The sequence below is a fragment of the Ricinus communis genome, chromosome 7 (genome assembly GCF_019578655.1).
Source record: "Ricinus communis isolate WT05 ecotype wild-type chromosome 7, ASM1957865v1, whole genome shotgun sequence".
NCBI lineage: Eukaryota > Viridiplantae > Streptophyta > Magnoliopsida > Malpighiales > Euphorbiaceae > Ricinus > Ricinus communis.
Window position 1 is genome coordinate 8,585,765 of NC_063262.1, and position 23,337 is coordinate 8,609,101.

Genomic DNA, 23,337 nt, shown 5'->3' on the forward strand with positions numbered 1-23,337 from the left:
GCCATCACTATTATTTTGGTCATCAGTCTGTCTTTTATCAACTCCATTATCATCAACATTGTAAATATTTTCATCATTAATATTTCTTTTATCACCACCATTACTGCCTTCTTAAATGTTTTTACCATCCCACCATCAAAAGAATCATTTATATTATCTCCATCCTCATCAGGACTATGATCATCATCATTTTTTTTCACAATTCTCTTTATCATCTCTATTATTATTTTCATCATCATTATCCTCTTCGTTACCATCATTAACATTCACATTAATAACCTAGCTAAAAAAATTAAATATAAAATATTATCTGTTTATAATCTAAAAGATATATATTAACATAAAAAAATTAAAACATATATCTTATCATCTTTACTAATTTCATCTCCAACCTTCTCCTTACTTGCTTCCTTTTCAAAAATATCATCATCTTATAAATCATCCACATCAACATCTTCCTTATCATCAACAACTTTATAGCAAAATTGTACAAATAGTAAAAAGAATACATTAAATATATAGAAGTTATACTAAATATACAATAGGTATATATTAAGTATATGACATATATTTCAAAATCTTTATCTCTAAAATTAGAACTAGCAATTTTTGAACGATCACTTTGAAACTTCATTTAAAGAGAAGATAAAACATCAAAAACCTAAAAAAAAAAATTCTATTTTAAAAAAATCTTCAATCTAGAAAATTCAACAATTAGTTTATTCTGCCTAGAATACACTAATTTTAATTGCTTCCTCATATTAACAATAAAGCCATCAACATCAGACCCAAAACTGTTAGGTTATTTTAAGGTAGAAGCTACAAAAGTTTTAAGACGAGGTGGAGGAGACTCAAAATCATCATCGTCATTATTGTCATCATCAATGAATATATCTTTTTTTTTATAAAAAAATCCATCCAAATTCAACTTTTGTCTTTACTCAACAGTAAGAAAAATATTTTTCAATTTTAACTACCAAAAAATTAAAAAATTAAAATTAATAAAAAATAATAATATAAAATATATAAAAATAAAAACATACGTTTCTAACATATTCATCAAATATACCTTTTTTAAGAAACTTGAAAGAAGAAGTTGAAGATGAACTCTGATTCAAATTATGAGGAACATCACCGCCTCTAAGAATAACAAACTTTCCGACAACATACGGGCAACACCCATAAAACTAAAGTTGAAATGCAAGAGGAAAGTTGATCAAACAATAGAAATTACTGCCTTCTGTATTAACTTTAGCAAGAATTTTATTATTTAAAGAATCAATAGTGACATTAAATACTTTTTATCCCATAGATAATCATTTATCTTTCTACTATCAATTATATTAAAAAATAGACTTATGAACCAACTTATTCTTCAGAAAAGTCAATAAATAACAATAATGCTGAACTAAATAAATTTAAAATAATTAAAAGATATTAAAATCAAATAAAAAATAAAACAAATTAAAGCTTAACTAACAAAATCTGCAATTATAAAACCCGATTTGTAAAAACATCAAACTCAATATACAAACTTACACTTTTATCATCATCGCCGTGTCGAAGGTGGATGTAAGGGTGAAAAGGGTAGAGCTATTGACAAAGACAGTGAGAGTGGTGAAGGCATAGCTATTACCAATATCAAATAATAAAGAAAATCAATATGAACAACAACAACCATTATAGCGCCACAAAACCTCAAAGCATCGCACAAATTATATTATCATCAACCGCTATCATATAAACGCGTCAGACAAACCTATTGACCATTACAAACCACCATAAAAATCCACCTCCTAGAGCTAAACAAATCAACCTGCCTGTGTCGATGTGCTTCTGTAATTTATGTATTTAACTTGATGAATGACAATGATGGTGATCTACAAGAGTTATATGATGGTTAGTAATTATCAAAATGGATTTTATTGTTTGTTTTGTTGAGTGGTGATTGGATTGAACATAAACGATGTCAATAGTGGTACCAGTGGTAGTAGATGGCGGTGATAGGTTTGGTTTGCAGTGGTAGTTGGTTCAACATAAAGGGTAATACGTAATTTAATCTCTCTTAGTTTTATTATTAGTTTTAGTTTTGTTATTTTCATTTTTAAAATTTTAATGAGAAAAAAAGAAAAAAGAAATTGTAAGATATTATAATGTAATTAGTTTATATTTTAAATGGTTTCATAACTTATAGAAATTGATGGGAATTGTAGGTTTTATTAATTAACTCCCCAATAGCAAAAATACTATGATAAATTGAATTAGAAGAAAACTAGAAATTACCAATTTAATCCACAAATTCGGATCGTTCAAAGATTGAAGTAAGAAGATGGATGCTACTTAACCCCTTTACCAACAAGGATAAAGATACTAAGATAGACTTTGAATTTCCTCTTATGCCACAAACAAGAAAGTTTGATAAATAACAAGAAAACAAAGATTTAGATTTTGACACCACAAGCTAGAATAAAGCTTGATAAGTCACAAAGTTCAAGCAAGAAATTAAAGATAAAATTCTTCATAATAAAACTTAAACAAAATTTCATATATCAAATTCAATCATGCTCCAAAAGAAAGAAAAGGACTTGTTTATATAGAGTACAAGTCCATGCACACATTACTAAAATAGACTCACACACATAGGATTACTTTTACTCTTAAATGGCCTTAGTAACCACTATCCACACTAATAGCCATTACTTGGTATTAATTACCCCATTAACTTGTATATGGTGGCTCTTAATAACCACTACCCACATTGATAGCCATTACTTGGTATTAATTATCACATTAACTTGTATGGTGGCTACATGTAACACTAATTGTTATTAATATAAAAATAAGTTAAAATATTATTCCTTGGGCCTCCATGGATGCCTTATTGGGTTGAAGTTCTTGGACTTTCCAAATGTCCCTAATTAAACCCAGTATGGCTTGTTGAAGCTTCTTGGATTTGGACCTTGTGATTGGGTCTTCTTGTACTATTAATGGATCTTGGATCTCTTTAAGCTTTGAACTTGGATTCATATCATTCCCCTTTTTTTCAAAAGGATTTGTCCACAAATCAGCTCTATCATCTTCATCACCTACATCAAACAAAGACAAGTCACTAACATTGAAAGTAGCACTAACATTGCCATACTCACTTAGAAGTTCTAGCTTGTAGGCATTGTTGTTGATGCGTTGAAGCACTCTAAAAAGACCATCTCCTCTTGGCATAAGCTTTGATTTCCTTTGGTTAGGAAATCTTTCCTTCCTCAAGTGCACCCACACCCAATCTCCAGGCTCAAAAATGACTTGCTTCCTCCCTTTGTTGTGTTACTTTTCATATTGGAGTGTCTTCTTCTCAATGTTTGCACGCACCTTCTCATGCAAAGTCTTGATGAGTTTAGCTTTTTGTTTCCCCTCTAAATTAGCTTTATCCAACGGCAATGGTAGTAAATCTAATGTAGTCAATGGATTGAATCCATACACAACTTCAAAAGGTGAGCAATTTGTTGAACCATGCACACTCCTATTGTAAGCAAATTCCATATGTGGCAAACATTCTTCCCAATTCTTCATATTTCTTTGGATGACAGCCCTCAAAAGTGTTGCAAGTGTCCTATTGACCACCTCTGTTTGTCCATCCGTTTGTGGATGACAAGTTGTAGAATACAAAAGCTTTGTCCCCATCTTTCCCCAAAGAGTCTTCCAAAAGTGACTTAGGAATTTGACATCCCTATCACTCACAATGGTCCTTGGCACTCCATGTAGCCTTATAATCTCCTTGAAGAATAGATTGGCAATATGGGTTGCATCATCCGTCTTGTAACATGGAATGAAATGTGCCATTTTGCTAAACCTGTCCACAACAACAAAAATAGAATCTCTCCCTCCCTTAGACCTAGGTAATCCTAAAACAAAGTCCATAGAAATGTCTACCCAAGGTTCATTTGGTATAGGAAGAGGTGTATACAAACCATGAGGCATTGCTTTGGATTTGGCTTGTTTGCAAGTAATGCATTTCTCACAAATTCTCTCAACATCCCTTTTCATGTGTGGCCAAAAGAAATGGTCACCCAATATATCCAAAGTTTTCTTAATCCCAAAATATCCCATTAAACCTCCACTATGTGCGTCTCTCATAAGTAACTCTCTCAAAGAACTTTGTGGCACACACAATTTGTTTTCCCGAAAAAGAAAACCATCAAACTTATAGAACTTATCAAAACCCCCTTTCTCACATACCCCATAAACATTAGCAAAATCAGGATCATTAGAATAAAGATCTTTTATGTATTCAAATCCTAATAATTTTGCATCAAGTTTAGTGATCAAGGCATACCTTCTTGACAATGCATCGGCCACCACATTTTCTTTCCCTTGCTTGTACTTAATGATGTACGGAAAGGATTCAATGAATTCCACCCATTTTGCATGTCTTTTGTTGAGCTTTCCTTGTCCTTTGAGATACTTCAAGGACTCATGGTCAGTGTGAATTATGAATTCTTTGTAGCCAAGGTAATGCTGCCATGTCTTTAGAACCTTCACTAATGCATAGAACTCCTTGTTATATGTAGGGTAGTTTAGACTTGCTCCACTTAGCTTTTCGCTAAAGAATGCTATGGGCTTGCATTCTTGCATCAAAACTCCTCCAATACATATGCCACTTGCATCACACTCAATCTCAAAAGGTTTAGTAAAATTTGGCAAAGATAACAAGGGTGTAGAACTTAATTTGTCTTTTAGCAAGTTAAAAGCCGCATCTTGTTCAATTCCCCACTTAAAACCAATATTCTTTTTTATGCATTCAATTAAAGGTGCAGCTATGGTAGAAAAATTCTTAATGAACCTTTTATAAAAGCTAGTTAAACCATGAAAGCTTCTTACATCAATTACACTTGTGGGTATTGGCCATTCTTTAATTACTTTTACCTTTTCTTGATCAACATGAATACCCTTGTCATTGACAATATATCCAAGAAAAGTAATTTCATTAGTGCAAAAACAACATTGCTTTAGATTAGCATACAACTTCTCTTCTCTAAGCACATAAAAAACACAAGTCAAATGTTGTACATGCTCATCTAAATTTTTGCTATAAACCAAGATATCATCAAAATAGACAACAACAAATTTGCCTATGAATGCTCTTAAAACATGATTCATCAATCTCATGAAAGTGCTTGGTGCATTAGTTAAACCAAAAGGCATTACTAACCACTCATATAAACTATGTTTAGTTTTAAAACCTGTTTTCCATTCATCACATTCTCTCATTCTAATTTGATGATAACCAGATTTCAAATTAATTTTTAAAAATAAATATGAACCATGCAATTCATCCAACATGTCATCTAGCTTAGGAATGGGATGTCTATACTTCACCGTGATTTTGTTGATGGCACGACAATCAACACACATCCTCCAAGTTCCATCTTTCTTAGGCACTAACAAGATGGGTACGGCACATGGACTCATGCTTTCACGAACATAACCCTTCTCCATAAGCTCACTCACTTGCTTTTCGATTTCCTTGGTCTCCTCCGGATTACATCTATATGCTGGTCTATTTGGAATGCTTACTCCAGGTATGAAATCAATTTGGTGCTCAATGCCTCTTTTAGGTGGCAAACCATTTGGAATTTCTTTCGGGAAATAAATCTTCATAAACCTGCAAAAGATCAACAACATTAGGCAAACAATTGGTTATTTCGTTAGAAATATGCAAAATCTCCTTGTACATAAGTACAAGCATGTGTTGTCTCAAAAGCATAGCTTCTTTCACATCGCTCATTTTTGCATAAACACTCATTTTTCTTTCATTTGAACCTTCTTTGTTTTCTCTCACCATGTGTTTCCCATTTTGGTCAAGAGAATTGGAATTTTTAGGTTCACTCATCTCACCTTTTTCTTTACTCTCAAAGGTTTCCCTTCCCAAAGAATTTCGCAATGAAGAACCCATTTCTTCATATTGTTGCTTGATGCGCATTTGGTCTTCAAAAATCTGTTTTGGAGTTAATGGTCCAAGGTTAAACCTTTTTCCATCCATAGTCAAAGTATATATATTTTTGAATCCATCATGACTAGCCCTTCTATCATATTGCCAAGGTCTCCTCAACAACATATGTCCAGCCAACATTGGCAACACATCACACAACACCTTATCCTTATATCTACCAATTTGAAAAGAAACTAAAACTTGCTTATTTACCTTTATAACTCCACTTTCATTAAGCTATTGCAACTTGTATGGTCTTGGGTGCTTGGTAGTAAGCAACTTCAATTTCTCCACTAGCAGAGTGCTTGCTATATTGGTACAACTTCCACTATCCACAATCATGTTGCACAACTTGTTAGAAATCAAACAATGAGTATGAAATAAATTTTTCCTTTGCTCCTTATGGATATCATGTTTATTTTGTAAACTCAATGTTCTTTGAACAACAAGATTATCTCCCTTAGCACATTCAACATCACTACAATCTTCTAAAGAAGGCATATCATCATCACTATCCCCCCCACTCTCCGACTCAATAACACCATTCCTTAGAATCATAGCTTTCTTATTTGGACATTCCCTAGCAATATGCCTATGACCCAAACACTTAAAACATTTGATTCCCTTAGTTTGGGTTGGTTGATTCTCACTCTTTCCCTTATTACCCAAGTCAATTTTAGGTTTAGTTTCTTCCACTTTTGACTTAGTAAAAGGTTTATCATCATTTTTCCCCCAAGAATTTTTTCAAGAAGAAGAAGAACCCATATTTGGTTTAGAATCATACCTCTTTCTTTTCAATTGCCTTTCCACTTTAATGGCTAAATCCACCATATCTTCAATCTCCACATAATGTTGCAAATCAACAACATCAGCAATGTTTTTATTTAGCCCTCTCAAGAACCTTGCCATGGTAGCTTTACAATCTTCTACCACATTTGCTCTAATCATAGCCTTCTCCATTTCTTTATGATACTCCGCCATACTCATGGATCCTTGATTTAGAGTTTGTAACCTTTGATGAAACTCTCTATAGTAGTGGCTTGGAACAAACCTCTTTCTCATGATTTGCTTCATTTCCCTCCAAGATTCCATGGGTCTTTCTCCATTTCTACGTCTTTCCTTGCAATACTGATCCCACCAAATAATTGCATAATCACTAAACTCAACAGCAGCAAATTTTACCTTTTTCTCCTCCGAATAATTATGACATTCGAAGATGAGTTCCACTTTCCGTACCCATTCAAGGTACACATCTGGATCATTTCTTCATTGGAATGAAGGAATCTTCATTTTGATGCTTCCAAGGTTGCGATCAACATCATTATTTGGATGTCCTCTCCTAGCTTGTCTCCTAGGATTGATTTGTTGTCCCACCAAGGTGACTTGATCATCATCCAAAACATCCTCTCCTTCATATTCCTCTTGGTCAATTGGTGGATGTCTCCTTCGTCTAGGCTCTCTTTGTAATTGGTTAAGGATGTCATCATGCCTCTCCAATTTTTCATTGACTCCCACCATCATATTAAACATTCTTTCGAATTGTTGTTGCATAGCTTGAATCACATTATCATTTGTAGAAGAAGAACTTGTGCCTTTTGACATGATTGTAAAACCTAAAATTTTAATAAAAAAAAATAGAAAGAAACAATCTCACAACACTCCCTCACGTGTTTCGCTCAAAATTGATGTATACCACTCGTGTTTACACTCAATTTTGGCTCTTTTTTTTCTAATGATCTCACACTCTTGCCTTTTACCTCTCAAATTTGGCTTTTGATTTCTTAGATGAACTAAGTTTCTCAATCAAAGAAAATTTCAAGAATGTAGTAATCAATGATAAAAAAAAAAAAAAGGTAGGCTAACAAGAAAATAATAAGGTAGGCTTAAAGAAATGAACAATTTGTAGCAAATAGGCTAATAGAAATGAAAAAAACAAAGATAGATCATCAAAGAACACAAAGATATAGAATTATAAAGATAGATCTCAATAGAATATGAAGAGTCAATTTTTTTTACGTAATCTGAGATCTAACACAAGAATATCAAAGATAACAAATTTTTTTTCTTTTAGGACGAATTTTTTTTTTGATATATGCAAACAAAATCTTGAGATATGAAGAATAAAGATAAAAATAATAATAATAATAAAAAGAACAATAGATGGCAAAATGTGCAAAATATAATATAAACATAAGATATTGAGAATTAAAAGATAGTATTGGATACACAAACCTCAATCTTGAGCCAATGCTCTGATACCACTTATGATGGGAATTATAGGTTTCATCAATTAATCCCCAATAGCAAAAATACTATGATAAGTTGAATTAGAAGAAAACTAGAAATTACCAATTTAATCCATAAATTCGGATCGTTCAAAGATTGAAGTAAGAAGATGGATGCTACTTAACCCCTTTACCAACAAGGATAAAAATACTAAGATAGACTTTGAATTTCCTCTTATGCCACAAACAAGAAAGTTTGATAAATAACAAGAAAATAAAGATTTAGATTTTGACACCACAAGCTAGAATAAAGCTTGATAAGTCACAAAGTTTAAGAAAGAAATTAAAGACAAAATTTCTCACAATAAAACTCAAACAAAATTTCATATATCAAATTCAATCATGCTCCAAAAGAAAGAAAATGACTTATTTATATAGAGTACAAGTCCATGCACACACTACTAAAATAGACTCACACACATAAGATTACTTTTACTCTTAAATGGCCTTAGTAACCACTATCCACACTAATAGCCATTACTTGGTATTAATTACCACATTAACTTGTATATGGTGGCTCTTATAACCACTACCCACATTGATAGCCATTACTTGGTATTAATTATCACATTAACTTGTATGGTGGCTACATGTAATCTTAATTGTTATTAACATAAAAATAAGTTAAAATATTATTCTTTAGGTCTCCATGGATGCCTTATTGGGTTGAAGTTCTTGGGCTTTCCAAATGTCCCTAATTAAACCCAGACATTGAAACTTTTAGATTTGGAGGGCCTTCAGACTATTAATGGATCTTTGATCCTTTTAAGCTTTAAACTTGGATTCATATCGAAATATTAACACCATTATTAATTTGAGTATAATTATACTTTTTCAATTTGTTTAGAGGATGTTTTTGTTCTTCTGCCTAAAATTTGAGTTTAGGGCTTTAAATTCTTGAACTCAGTCATGAACCACGCACGTACTAGGGCTTTAACAAAGGTTTTACATCGCCCTTCGATTTAATTCATTTCCACCGTCTCTGGAAATGCAAAAGACTCTTATTTCTCCACCATGAACAAATGACAGAACTCAAATTCCCAATTTCCTGTTCTCGCTCCAGATACCAAAACACAAAACTTATTTCTTCAAGCCATGACCTTAAAACCCCTTACTTCAAAAACCCTTCTCTTTCTCTCTCCTTCCTCTTCTTCACCATTTCCCTTTTGCTCAGTCATTGTTTCTCACTTCTGCACTTCTTCATCCGCTCCTACTCACTCCCCTCGCCCGTGGCGCCAGCGTCACACAGAGGAGTCCAGAAATGTGAAGGTCTCTGTTTGGTGGGATTTTGAGAACTGTAATTTGCCTACTGGTGTTAATGTGTTTAAAGTTGCTCACGCTATCACTGCAGCACTTAGGGCCAATGGAATTAAAGGCCCTGTTCAAATTACTGCTTTTGGCGATGTTTTCCAGCTCTCTAGGGCTAATCAGGAGGCCCTTTCTTCAACTGGAATCAACCTTGCTCATGTTCCACATGGTCTGTTCTCCATTTATTATATTCTTATTGTTTTGCATATTCTTTTTTTGGGTTATGGGTTCTTTTAATTGCTTCTCTAATAAAGGCTTCGAATTTCCATTTCCATATACTCTATGATAATCGCAGCCCTTACCTAGTCTGAAATGCAGTATTTTTACAAAAGAAACTACAATCAAATTAAATTCCAAAAATTTGCAATCAAAATTTTCTAAATTTCATATTCTGTTGCAAAACATTCATTTTACTTTCAAAAGACTTCCTTAATTAATGGCTTTCTTAGGATTTGGTAAATTGAAGGAAATGGTGTTATTGTTTTTTCATAAAAAATATATGATGTGAAGTAATGTATAGGCTGAGACTTTGAGGGGAATGAGATATTCTATCTTTATCTGATGCTGATGCTATCGGATGCTTGTTAAGAGAATATGAAGACTTATTAATTCCATGAGAGAAAAGATGGTTGTTTTTTTTTTTTGGTAAAGTACCTCATATTGTTTGCTGTTATCTTAATTTTATGTTCTGCAATGCAGGAGGAAAAAACAGTGCGGATAGGTCTCTTCTTGTAGACCTTATGTACTGGGTTTCCCAAAATCCACCACCTGCCCATCTTTTTTTAATTTCTGGCGACAGGGACTTTGCTAGTATTTTACACCGACTAAGGATGATCAATTACAATGTATTGCTTGCAAGTAATGATACTGCTCCTAGTGTACTATGCAGTGCAGCAAGCATCATGTGGCGTTGGAATACTTTGGTCAGAGGGGAAAACCTAATTGGGAAGGTTTTTAACCAACCCCCTGATGGCCCTTATGGTTCATGGTATGGCCATTATAAGGTGCCTCTTGAAAACCCGTTCGAAGTTGAGCAAACAACATTCCCGCAAGGTGAGGAGTTAACTGAAGCTAGCTTAGAGACAAAGTTTCGTCCAATTCCTAGAACCGTTATGAAGCGGATACGTGATGTATTGAGTTTGTACCCTAAAGGAATCTCCATTCATGAACTTCGTTCTGAGTTAGGAAAAAGTGATATAGGAATTGATAAAGATTTATATGGATATAAAAAGTTCTTTCGTTTTCTCTTATCCATGCCAAATATATTGAAGCTTCATACTGCCAGTGATGGCCAGCTTATTGCACGTGGTATCATTACAAAACCTGAACCATTTGACCCCAATCCATGCATGTCCACAGGTCCTATAATTGGTGATGGAAACCAATGCCTTACTAAATCTATAAAACCAAAGGGTGAGAACTTACCTGTTTCTGCATCAGGGGATCCAAAATTGTTAGTTCCTACCTCCCCTGAACTTAGTACAGAAGGGTCTGCAAGAAAACACCAAAAATCCCCTCCTATTGAGAAGGCTGTCAAAATGGATATTGGGCAGCCTCCAAAAGAAATGGGAGAGTCTCATTCAGTTGGTGAAGAGAATGTGGAAGTGATTAACACACAGGTACTTAGGGAAAATTTGCCTCCTGTTAAAGGACAGGATACTAAATCTGATGTAGGTTTTTTTAAGACATTCTGGAGAAGATGGTTTGGCAGTATTGATGACAGTTCTGTGATAAATGGCTATGACATTTCACATCCAATTCATACTTCTCAAAATAACTCTGAGAAGAAAAGTGAGAACACTCTTGAAACATGTGGTGCTTCAATTGATACCTCTGAAAAGAAAGAAGCCGAGAAATTTGCTGAGTCACCAAACCAAGGAAATTGTCCAAAAATTTCTATATCATGTTCTTTATCCAATAATGAATCGACTCTGGGGACAGAAACTACAATGAGTTCTGAACCACATAGTGAAAAATCTGAGAAGAGTCCTGGTTCTATCAACCATACTAAGGAATTATTGTGGGAAAATGGTGTAAACTCTAATTCGTTGGCTGATCAGCCTAGTGGAGAACTCAACAAACTCAAGGACATAAACAGTCATTCTGGAATCCATAAAATGTTTTGTGATGATTCTTTTTGGAGAGACATGCAATCCTTTTTTAATTCACAGAGGGGATCACTTGTTGTATCACAATCAAGGACCAGGTTTGTGACTTTACCTACTTTATTATGTATTAAGCCCACTCTGTATTTCCCATAAAATTAGAAGCATATCAAAACTTCTATTCTCCTTTTCATGAATGTTATGATCTTTACGTGTTAATTTGAACCCTTTGGACAACTTATAAAATCCTAATTTTTAAGGTTCAATACCTACAACAATTATACTTGAGCTTTCTCCCAAGTTTGTCTGAGATCCAGATACTTTCTTTTGTCTAATATTGAATATTTGGAATAAGTCAATTTTAGGTGCTTGAACTTTGACCATTTTGTTATTGTATCCTTCAAATTACCTAATTTCTGTGACCCTCAAGTTCAACTTACAAAATTTGTTTATCACCCTCTATCAGTTATTCATCCTAGTATTGTTGATCTGCACAAAGTATTGTTTTGAGGAACCATCTACTTTAAAAAGGCGAGGGGCATGTGGCAAGAATTGGGGTGACTAAGGAAGTTAAATTTTTCCTTCTTTTTGTTTTTGTTTTGTTGCCTATGTTGTTGCTATTGAATGAAAAAGTAGGCAAATTAGTTATTTTAAGCAGTTGATGTGCCTAATAGAGTTGCGTACGCATCAAAGAAAAAGGATGAAGTAACTATGCCGGGCTTCAATTGAAAATTTGAAGTTCGATACAAATGCTGAAATTTTCAAGGGCTAAATTCTGGGTTAAAAGTTTTTGCAAGTTAGATTTTCTTTTCCATGTTCTAGAGTTCAGAAGTTGATAGTGATAATTTAATCTGAGTCTCTGAAAGAGGCTAACATACTTATGAACTATGTGCAAGCAATGCCTCACTATGACCTTTTTTGGTGGAAGCTTCTTTGACCATCCATAATGCCCTCAGTATTAAGGCCTGACAAGAAAATACATAGAAGAGGTTTGAACCTTTTAGAAGTTATGGGAGTTAAGAAGAATTCATGACTTGTCACATGTAGAAACATTGAAATAATCGTCAAAAGTTTGAGAGAGCTGTTAAAAAAAATTCATGACTATGCTGTAGAAATATTCAAAATAATCATGGAAGGAACATTTTATATGATCATCTTCGGTCCTGTTCTTTGGCAACTTTCATCTACTATTATTTGAAATTTCATGAAGTTAGTAGAGTATTTTAACTTTGAAGTTGGAAAATATAAATTGATGATTCTGATGTGAGGGGAAAAATTAACCATTGCAGCCAATATCATTTGCTGATGCTCATTTTATTTGTGATTTGTCAGAGAACAGATGGCTAAGAACCTGCAAAAGGATGGACCTTTGGCACTTAGATCTCTTAACGAAAGCAATATTCTTCAGTTGGTTGATATGTTGATTTCTGAGAAGAAATGGGTGGAAGAGCATCTCTCTGAAGCTTCACCTTTCAGGATCACAGAGTCTGTTGGAAAGGATACTTCCTTGGGCGTTTGTTGCTCTTCAAATGGATTGAGATCTATTTCTCTGAGCACACAGTTAGAATCCAGCTCGAAGAGACAAACAGAATGTGATGGAGATGGAAGAATAGGGAAAACTTCAAATGTTTCTCATGCTGGAGTTTCTCAACGAGGTAGCTGTAAAAAACCCTCAGAGAGGTCTAGGAAAAAGATATTAGTCGACTGTCAAAAGCTTGTGAAGGAAATATTGAAGGAGTTTCCAGAAGGATATAATATTAGCTCCTTTAGAAAGCTGTTCCTTGAGAAATATGGATATCATCTTCATGTTCAAAAGTTCGGTTACCAGAAATTGACATCGTTGCTACAGATAATGCCTGGGGTGAAAATTGAGTCCACTTATATCATTCCTGCCAATAAAGCTACCAAGTGTTCCATTCAGGACAGTGATGTCCCTAATATCCAAGAAAGTAATGTTAGTGATACATCAAAAGCTTTAGGTGGTGAATTATCTGATGAATCAGACTCTGGGTGGGATAAACTGGGTCCTGTTGACAATTCAAGTTCTAGAAGGAAGGAACAGGAAGAACAATGCTTAGGGTCTCCTCACTATGAGCCTTCCCTCTCAGAAGATGACTTTTCAGATCCAGAAGGAGAGTCCTGGACTGCAACTCAACAAGAAGGGCAAGCAAAATATAGAGTGAACACCGAGGATAGCTCTTTACTCCAGATTCTTGATTTATGGTACAGCAGCAGCGATGGTGTCAATGAGAAGGACAAATCAGAAAATGTGCAGGACATGGTTAACTGTGATTTACAACTGTCTGATCTATCTGGACTAGATACTGAAATTGGAACTTCTTTAGGAAACTCTGGCTCAAAGCAAAGACCTCAAAAGTGCTATTCTTTTGTTGCAGCTCCCGATGGTGATGACCATGGTGATAATGCCTCTGATGCAAATAAAACAAACCAGCTCATTGATGGTGATGACCATGGTGATAATGCCTCTGATGCAAATAAAACAAACCAGCTCATTGACGGCATACTAGGCAGCTTGAAGAAATCGAGCGAGACTGGAGTGCAGAGCTGATGGGTATGAAGGAGTGAAAACAAGGAAACTGTGCCTCCTGATCCTGGGAATTATGCCTTAGGGACAGGTGAGATTCAATTTTTTTTTTTCTTTTTTTGAAGTGAAGAAAAATGTAATCATACATTGATGTCATTGCAGCTTTTTAGTTAATTCTGGTTCTTAGAAAGGTGCTGATTTTCTAAGGTTGGAGGCTGTTTGATATTTGGTGCTAGCAGAGACGGTTGATTTATTATTGGCCTTGAATTAAGGTTAGTAGTTATTATTACAGGTGGGATGAAATTCTTACAAAGCTTGATTTTTCTACGTTAACTTCACTTGCACATTATAACACCTATAAAGTTGTAAGGAAGAGAGAAATTTACAAGATATATTAATCAATTATTATTGTCATTTAGTTAGAATTTGTTTATAATTTAATGTTAATGATTATTTAACTGTTCTATCAATACAGTTCTTATAGTCAATTATTAATCGAGCTTATTAATGGTTAATATTTCATTTATTTATTTATAATTCAAGAATTTTGTAGAATTAGGAATCTTTATCAGCTAAAACTCTTAATTGTATTAAGTTTATATTAAATTAACTAATAAAATAAATGAAGATATTATACATAAGAAGTTGAGAACTTTCTTCAAAAAAATAATTGCTTATTTATATGTAAGATAAAACAATATGATAAAAGTTATTTAGATTATGTTAATGGGCGCACTAGAGGCGCATTAAATAACCTAAATCATTTCTACTAATTTAATTAATATCTGATAAATTAAATTTTTCATTAACTTGCAACTATAAATATTTTAAACTTTCATCAAAATTTTAGCGTTTTATTTTACAAAATAATATGATTTTCAATGCGTAGATCCATAAATAGTTTATATGATACGTTAAATGGAACTTTATTAAAAATTAAAAGAGTTAATAATGTATAATTATAAACAAGCTTATTAGATTAGGTAATTATGTAAGTTGTGACAATCTAATAAAAAAGACACTAATAACTCATCAATTTACTATACTTATTATATCTGGACAACGTATTTAATCGGTCCTTAGAGTTTTTTTTTTTATACATGTTAAATTTGTTATCTTAAAGAGTCATATTATAAAATGGTATTCGGATGTATTTTTTATTTTTTAAAGTAGAGAGTTAACTTTTTACTTTATATTTAATAAATATATTACAAATTTTTATGCATTTGATTTAATTAATATTTATAATTTTATTTTTTTATCGATAAATTTTTTTTAAAAAAATGAAATTAAAACTCTTAATGTTTATAAAAATAAAAACAAGATAAAAATAAAATATAAAGAATTTATTGTATTTTATTAAATTTAAAAAAAAATAGTTTACTCTTTATATTTAAATATTTTTTATTTATTGAATAAAAATTGTAAAAAGTAGTTTAGTGGGCTATCCCAATGATGTGCAAGCAATATGCACGACAACTTTAATAGTTGCTAAATTATTAGAATTATGAAACAATAGAATAAAAAAATGATGGAAATTCAGTTCCTAAGATAAAAGAATTTCCTCCGCACAAGATTGCATAGCAGAGTGCAACCCAACTTGTCCAAACAAAATTGCAGCAACAGACAGCCCATCGCGCGCCTTCTGTGTATAGCATCCTACGTTGCAAAGGCAACATGGCTTTTACTACAACATCAGAATGAGACCTCAAGCTCTTAATCACTTATTCAAGGAGTAGTTCAAAGCTATTCCGGAGTTCTTAGATCAATCAGACCTCTCTTGTAGCTTGCTAAACAGGATTGACCGGTTTCCAAAACTAAAGAATTATTCTGAAAAATACTCTTAAATATTATATATAATCGGATCGTATATCAAAAGCTTTTTATTTTATATATGTAATTTTTTTTAAAAGAAAAATACACACATAATGAATTAATTAAGAATAAATTGCGCAAGCATTTTTTTAAATTTGTCTTATGTATCATCGTTTGCCCTTAATTTTTTTAATTTATGTAGTGAATTTTTTAAAATTTTAATTAAAATATCACTCACCTCTCATCGGAAATGTACACCAAACCCGATGCAACACCAAGAAAGCTCTCAACTCACAGTCCGGCACGGACATAACCACCAGCTTTTCCATTCACCCTCATCAACTATTCCACACAGAAAAAAGAAACAACAGAATTCAGCCGAGCGCTGCAATTCCGTTCATCCTTGCCTCCAATCTTTGGTTCCAGTTCAGAATCTATCCAAATGTTATCTGATTCTATGAATAATTTGTGGCACGAAGTCGTGGTAAAGGTAAGAAACGTCTCGAGCAATTCCAAAAGCTATCCGATGCCTGGTGTTCCAGTCCAACACCAACTGTGCTCCTGTACATCAAAAAGGAGTTGTCATTTCAAGGCTAAAGTTTGTCTCTGATAATTTTACCTTCCTCATTGTAGTATACTCAACCCTTGCATTGGCCCGCATTAAATCTTCAAATTTCAAATCTTGTGATAGATTTTCCGTTTGTTGATTGTGATTCAGGAAAAGAATGAAAGCCGAACCTGAACCCAATTCCAGTTGGCCTTTTAAAGTGATATAGAAGGCTAAGCTAAAACTGGGAAAAACATGATAGTCAGATACAGTCTCGTCTATTAGTATTACTACAATGAGGAAGGCTCCTATGCCAACTGCTCGTTGGAAGAATTGAGAATTGAAAATGGAGTTCCACAATTCTACTCTACTTTAATATTCTATCTTTTACTTGGAGGAATAAGATTACATCAAATCCTTTTGTGTCATTTAAATTCACTTTTCTTCACGCCAACAAAGAGTATCCCTATTACTAACTAAATATTTTCACATATTTCTTTCTTTTTTTTTTCAATTTTCTTTCTAATTAATATAGTCCACTTTTCCTTTCCTTTCCTTTTTAGTTATTAATTTAAGATTAAATATGAAAGCTACTCCTTTTCAATTAACAGAAATATTAATATCTAATTAATTTTCACTTACTTGATTTTGAAAATACATTTAAATTTGTTTTATTTAAATCTCAAACAAATCCACTAGTACGTGAATTATTGCACATTGTATTAAAAAAAATCTATTAAGAATATTTTAATAAAAGTTGCGGACATATCTATAAAAAAGTAAAAATAATAATTATTTTTTTTCTAAAAAAAAAAAGGAAAAAGAAAAAGAGTGGACAGTTGCAGTTGCAGTTGCAGAGCAATTTCCATTACATTTCCTCCTAAGACGGTCCCAACCACAACCTCCCTTCACATTCAAGTGGACCTGACCATTGAATTATCTCAATGGGCAATTGCTAATCCCAAGTTACTTTGCACCTTGTTTGATGCACTAATTTTGGAGGAAATGAAACAGCAGAAAGGAAAGAAAATGATATTGTCTCTCTCCACCTATATTTCATTTGCTACTTGGAAAGAAAAGAGAAGTTCTTTCCCCCAATTTCCCATACTTTCTCTCCAGATTGTAATTGACATATCTGAATCCATTTTCATCTCATCTCTTCATTTTCTCTCTTTATTTCCTTCCTGGTTTTATCCAAGAAATCAAATCTAATTTCTTATATTTTCCTTTCTTTTCCACTTCACTTCCCTCCAATAAGGTAATTTCTATTTAGCCTAGTACCAGTAAATGAATACACCAATAATCCAAACTAGTCAATATCCACATCTCCCTGCCAATGAGAACCTCAAAACTCTATGCACCAAGGAGCTTGTTGAAAGTTTTCTTCTTTTTAACCACAAGGAAAATTAGAGCAAAATGTTTTTCCCCCTTTAAAAAACAATATAAAAAGGATAAACTGGACTCAGGGTTTTCCTGTGTCCTCCATGGATCCCTTTGTATTAATGTGCTCTCTCTCTCACTCTCATTCTCCGCCAAAATCACCAGTGCCTCCCCTGAGAACCACCACCTTTGTTCTTTGCAAAGAAGGTATTCTTATTCTTGGGTTTTGGTAGCTCATGAATGTCCATCACTTGAATTGTCCTTTGCTTCTTGGCTTCAAAACCAAAAGCACAATGCAAACATAGGACCGGCACAAAATTCAATCAGTACATGCCCAAATTTTTTAACTTGGTTAAGCTGAAACAAAAGAAACGGACAATAGTGGAAGGATAGAAATCGAACCATTTTCAGCTTCTTTGTAATTCGCTTGAAGCCTCTTCCTTGCAGAAGCTAGCCTATCCGAATCAAAATTATTCTCTCTTTGTTGCTCTCTCTGTCTCTGCAAAGCCATAGATATCAGTTGACATTCAATAACAGTGTGCCAAAATCTCTATTTCTTCATTTATACTTTGATAAGCTCTGAAATTTTACATTAAAGCCTCATTTCCCACAAACCAGAGAAATGAGTCTAATTTGATGCGCTTGATACCTGTACAATATGAGAAGCAGATGCAGATACAGGAACTGACTGTTGGGCAGGTCTTGGTGGAGCTTCTTTTCGAGGGACCGGTTTTGGCCTTCGTTCTGGTTCTGAATTATTCTTGTCAGACCCAGAACTCCCATCTATGGTAAAAGCAGGGGAAAAAGAAAAGAAAAAAATTAACAGCAAAAAAAGCATAAGCACACAACATTCCCACAAAGAGAATGAAATAAAGATCAAATCTGACTTTGAATCTGATTCTGTACTTACTATGTGGATTTGGAGAGTATGCAAAATCAGGAACCTAGAAAATAATAGAATCTTAGAAAGCAATCAAAAGATGAAAACTTTCAACAACATTCTGATACAAAGCAACTAGAAAGAAAGAATTTCTTTAACCTGGTGATGACCATTCTGCGGAAATTTCTGCCGTGGGGAGTCCCCATCAGCTGCAGAAAACATCATCATTAATTATCCATTCTTAACTTCATTTCTTCAAAATAAATCTCCATTTCACTTTATTTAAGATTTTTTCTTTTGCCCGGTAGAAAAGGAAAATGAAGAAAGACAGAATTGAATTGTAGTAATATTACCCATTAGACCAGAGGATGCATGCTGTCCTGGTGGATTCAACTTCACCCATTCATCTACAATGTCTTTCCATTTCCTGGTTACCAAACAATGAATCAAGCTAAGCAAAAAAGAAAAAAAAAAAAAAGGAAAAGAAAAGAAAATGAACTCTTTAGCCCCATATTCCACACCAGCAACAGAAACTAAAAATAAAAGAACGAAAGAAAGAAAAACCATATTATTCAATTGTGTTCTTTAGAACCTGACAAGTTGCTTCACTAATCTCCGAACATCATTGGAGGTGTGTTTTCGCAATTGATTCACATGTCTTCCTATATCAGTCTCCTACGAAAGGCAAAATTCAAAATTTGATTACAAATAAACCTGGAAAAGAAAAACTATAATAATCAACAAACAGAAATTCATGAAGAATGAGGTCTTAAATTCACCTTGAGTGCCTTGAAGGTTATATCCATATCTGCCAAACTTTGAAGCAAATCAACCAAAGAATCTTCAGACTGAAACACCACCACTATCAAAAGTCAAACCCAATAACCAAACATCCAAAATAAAACAATTAAAAACAACATATGGATATAAACCTGGTCAGGATCTTCAAGATGTTGCTTGATCTCTAAAATCTTCTTCTGTTCATCATCAAACAATCCGGCATATGGATCCAATCCATCATCATCATCATCATCATCGTCGTCGTCGTTAACAACATCAACATCTTCATCACCATGAATTGACCTTGGAGTTGTTGATGGTGACCCACTTCCACCTCCACCACCTCCTTTTGATTCAAGGTGGCTTCTTTCTTTAATTTCATGGCCATTATTAATCCTACCCACATCAAGATCACAGTTCCTACACCTCCCAGAAGATGAATATAACATTTCAACAATCTTATCTCTCCTTTGCTTTAACTCATTTCCAAAATCCAAAGATGCAACCACAATTGCTGTGTCTATGAAAGTCCAAACGTCAACGCCTGAACTCTCTAAAATAGATCGAAAATCATCTACATCCATTCCTTTATTTCCTTCTTCTAAATTCAAGAAAGGACTTATTTTTCAGGTAAGGATTGGAGCTGATAAAATTTCAAGAAAGGGGATTGAAAAATCACATCATCAGATCTATAAAGATTTGAAATCCGTACAACTAAGTAATCAATGAGAACAGAACTTAGAATCTGACGAAATGGGCACCAAATGCTTATACTTGCAACCAAAAGTGAAATTACCAAATAGGCAATGACCCAGAAGCAAAAATATGAAATTTCCAAAAACCCACTTTAGATCTGACTCCAAAATAAACAATAATTACATAAACAGGAAACAATAGTAATCACAGAATTACTCTTCACTCAGAGGGCAAGATAATAAAACGCAATACGATACAAGAAACAAAAAGAAAAATCCTTTTTCATTGAGGAAAGAAACAAAATTAGAGGGAAAGATGAATTGGGTTTTGCTGTTCTAATGAGTAATGAAGCAACAATTATAACTTTTACTTTCCTTTTTGGGTTTGCCGATAATGAATGGGTATAGAATTTTTTTAATGAATGATGGTATATTCTATTTTATTAGGAAGAAAAGAAAAAGAAAATGAGAAAAAAAAAAAAACAAAAGAAAAATCTTTTGTTTATTGAGTTTAAAATATTTGGGTTGTTTTGTTTTGGTTTGGCTATGCTGACCTATGTGCGCTCTCTTTCTCTCTATATTTGTCTAAAAAGAGAACCAGGTTTTGTTTGTTATGGATTAGGAGAGGGACAGAGAAAGAGAGAGAGAAGCATGTTAGATCAATTTATCTGAAGAAGCTCTGGTGGGCTGCACAGCACAATCCAGCAATGCACAATTGCTGCTGGAATATTGTGCGAGTTAGTGGGTTATGTCCCACATGCAGATGCAATGGGTTGTTTTATGATCTTTTACAATGAAAGCAATTACCAATAGGCAACAAGTAGCCTCTCATTTTCTCTGCTATTTCTTCCCCTTTCTTCTTCTTCCTTTTGCTTCTTGGGCTCTTCTAAGACCCTATTTTGCTATTTAGATTCTCAACTCAAATACCTCCAATATAAATGTACCTATGCTATCTGTATGCCACTCCCAATTACATATGGCAATCTTATCCCATTCCCATAAGAAACTCAAAGAGGTGTAGCATTATTCTTTGGCAAAAACTCATATTTTACCTTGTTACTGTGTTTGTTTCACTTGGCCCCTAGTGATCTGTATGGTTTTAATCAGCGATGCGAACCAAACTAGCTACTCCAACTATGCATATCCTATTAATTTAAAAAATTCTAATCCAATAAGGAGTCCTGATTCGATTATTAGTTTTGGAGGTTCTTTAAGAAATAATTTTTATACTTTAATTGTTACAAGCATTAAGTCCTTAACCAAACATTTGTTATGTGTGTGTATTCATGCATTGTTATATTTACGTGTCTATCAGATTTTGCCAGCAAAAGATGCTGTTTAAGAGAGAAATTACAACATTAAACTAAAACCGGTGCCAATAATCATAAATATTATTTACAAATAGGTCATTTTCTTTCAGCTCTCAACAGTCATCCTTTCTTTTTTATCTTCTCTTTATACATTTTCTTTAAATAAAAAATTGGCTGAGATTTTAAACTAGGAATTCCTTCTTCTGTTTTTTTCTTTTTTTTAAAAGAAAAGACGCCTTCACTGTCAAAACTCACGACTCCAGGAACATCTTTCCTGTTCTTTTCCCTAATTTGGTAAGCAACTTTCTCAAGGTCACAGGATTCAAACCTTCACTTACAAACTATTTCTATTCAGTTATTCAGTTTGATTTTATATAAGGAAGCACAAAAATCTGCAATGTCAAGCCATCAAGATGACTTATACCTCTTTTTTCTCCAAGATCATGTCCTGAAAACTCCTCCCAATTCTTTTCTTTTAAATCTTAATTCCAATTCACTGGGTGCATTTATGAAATTGTTTGATATAATATTCAATACTTTTTCTAAGTTAGAGTATTGATTATTTTGCTTTTGGTTTATTTAATCTTGATCTATGTATCTCTAATTTTCATGTAATTGTTCTTTTCAATATTTGGGTATTCATGATTTTGTTATTCTATATTTCTACATTTGGGTATTCATGATTTGTTTCTCATTTTGGATTTAATTTTGCTTATATTTTATGGCAAATTTCTCTTCGACCAAAAGTTCAGTTGTAAAAGCTAAAAAATATAAGTTGTCAACGAACTAAAAACTGAAGCTCATGTGGAAGAAAGAAAAATATATTGATATTAACGAGTTAAGAAAGTCAACCCAAAGATTACTTGCAATTTAATTTCAGAATTTCTTTAGTGTAAAATCCTTAACATAATTGTTTTTATTTTTTTTTATTTTGCAGCATTTGTTACAAAGGATTTAAATCTTATAAAAATAATTGTTTGAGGACTATTTAAAACGAAATAGATCATCAAAAATCAAGTTAAATAAACATTAATGCTATGTTTGGTAGAGCATAATAGAACATAATGTAATCAACTAAGTAATGAATTTAAAAAAAATAATGGGTTGCAATGTATTCATCGTTTTATTATCATGTTTGGTTAAAATAAAAAATATATATAATGTAATGTAATTATAATTTTTATTTTCACACTTAATTTATTTATAATAGTTAGTATAGAAATAAAATATTAAAATATTAAATATAATATTTAAATGATTTTTTTATAAAATTGGTCGTGAGTTACTCGAATTCAGTCATCGGTGATTGGTCGCTGGAATAGACTAGTGGTTGGAAGTGTTTAACTTATATTGATAAAAAATAAAATAAATATAAATATATTGTAAGTAATTATGATTACATATTTTATGTGTATTGAATATTACATCAAATGAAGGATAATTGACTATATCGTGTAATTATCATTACATTACATTAAAAAAATTTAATAATCAAACAAAATAATGAAGTATATAATGTAATAGTGATTCCATTGTATTCTTCGTTACATTATACCAAACATAGTTTAAAAGTATAGAGACCAAATATGGTTTTGCCTTATTTTTTTTAGGAACAAAGTTCCATACGCTCTAGAACTTGATATGGAGTGCCAAATAAACTCCTTTGACCTTTTAAAGCCATTTAAGTCCAATACTTACCAAAAT

General features: G+C 32.9%; 2 protein-coding genes across 5 annotated transcripts; one reads left to right on the forward strand and one right to left on the reverse strand.

Annotated features, from left to right (window-relative positions):
- The first annotated feature begins 9,144 nt into the window (after positions 1-9,144).
- Positions 9,145-14,640, forward strand: LOC8268001. 3 transcript variants are annotated; one of them, XR_007216681.1, is made up of 4 exons: positions 9,145-9,745; positions 10,276-11,782; positions 13,014-14,317; positions 14,389-14,640. XR_007216681.1 is itself a non-coding variant. In XM_015725933.3 (3 exons), exons 1-3 carry the CDS (start codon positions 9,364-9,366, stop codon positions 14,248-14,250), a joined length of 3,126 nt encoding a protein of 1,041 aa, XP_015581419.2. In that variant the 5' UTR covers positions 9,145-9,363; the 3' UTR covers positions 14,251-14,640. The 3 variants fall into 3 exon arrangements, 1 of the variants encoding a protein (XP_015581419.2); XR_007216682.1 differs by having other exon boundaries at positions 14,434-14,640; XM_015725933.3 differs by having other exon boundaries at positions 13,014-14,640.
- Positions 14,641-17,915: 3,275 nt separating this feature from the next.
- LOC8268000 (probable mediator of RNA polymerase II transcription subunit 26c) lies at positions 17,916-21,069 on the reverse strand. 2 transcript variants are annotated; one of them, XM_015725934.3, is made up of 9 exons: positions 19,781-21,069; positions 19,628-19,696; positions 19,441-19,523; positions 19,202-19,299; positions 19,008-19,057; positions 18,879-18,912; positions 18,618-18,751; positions 18,371-18,467; positions 17,916-18,242 (listed from the first exon to the last, which is right to left on the reverse strand). In XM_015725934.3, exons 1-9 carry the CDS (start codon positions 20,210-20,212, stop codon positions 18,127-18,129), a joined length of 1,113 nt encoding a protein of 370 aa, XP_015581420.1. In that variant the 5' UTR covers positions 20,213-21,069; the 3' UTR covers positions 17,916-18,126. The 2 variants fall into 2 exon arrangements, with proteins under 2 accessions (XP_015581420.1, XP_002530078.1); XM_002530032.4 differs by having other exon boundaries at positions 19,202-19,275; positions 19,781-21,062.
- Positions 21,070-23,337: the final 2,268 nt, after the last annotated feature.

Bases quoted from the DNA above. Each gene is read 5' to 3' on its own strand.
- LOC8268001 (XM_015725933.3), top strand. From the start codon at position 9,364: ATGACCTTAAAACCCCTTACTTCAAAAACCCTTCTCTTTCTCTCTCCT. The intron at 9,746-10,275 runs GTCTGTTCTCCA...TCTGCAATGCAG, and splicing joins CCTTGCTCATGTTCCACATG to GAGGAAAAAACAGTGCGGAT. The intron at 11,783-13,013 runs GTTTGTGACTTT...GTGATTTGTCAG, and splicing joins GTATCACAATCAAGGACCAG to AGAACAGATGGCTAAGAACC.
- LOC8268000 (XM_015725934.3), bottom strand. From the start codon at position 20,212: ATGGATGTAGATGATTTTCGATCTATTTTAGAGAGTTCAGGCGTTGAC. The intron at 19,697-19,780 runs GTTTATATCCAT...GTGGTGTTTCAG, and splicing joins ATCTTGAAGATCCTGACCAG to TCTGAAGATTCTTTGGTTGA. The intron at 19,300-19,440 runs GTTCTAAAGAAC...TTTTTTGCTTAG, and splicing joins TTAGTGAAGCAACTTGTCAG to CTTGATTCATTGTTTGGTAA.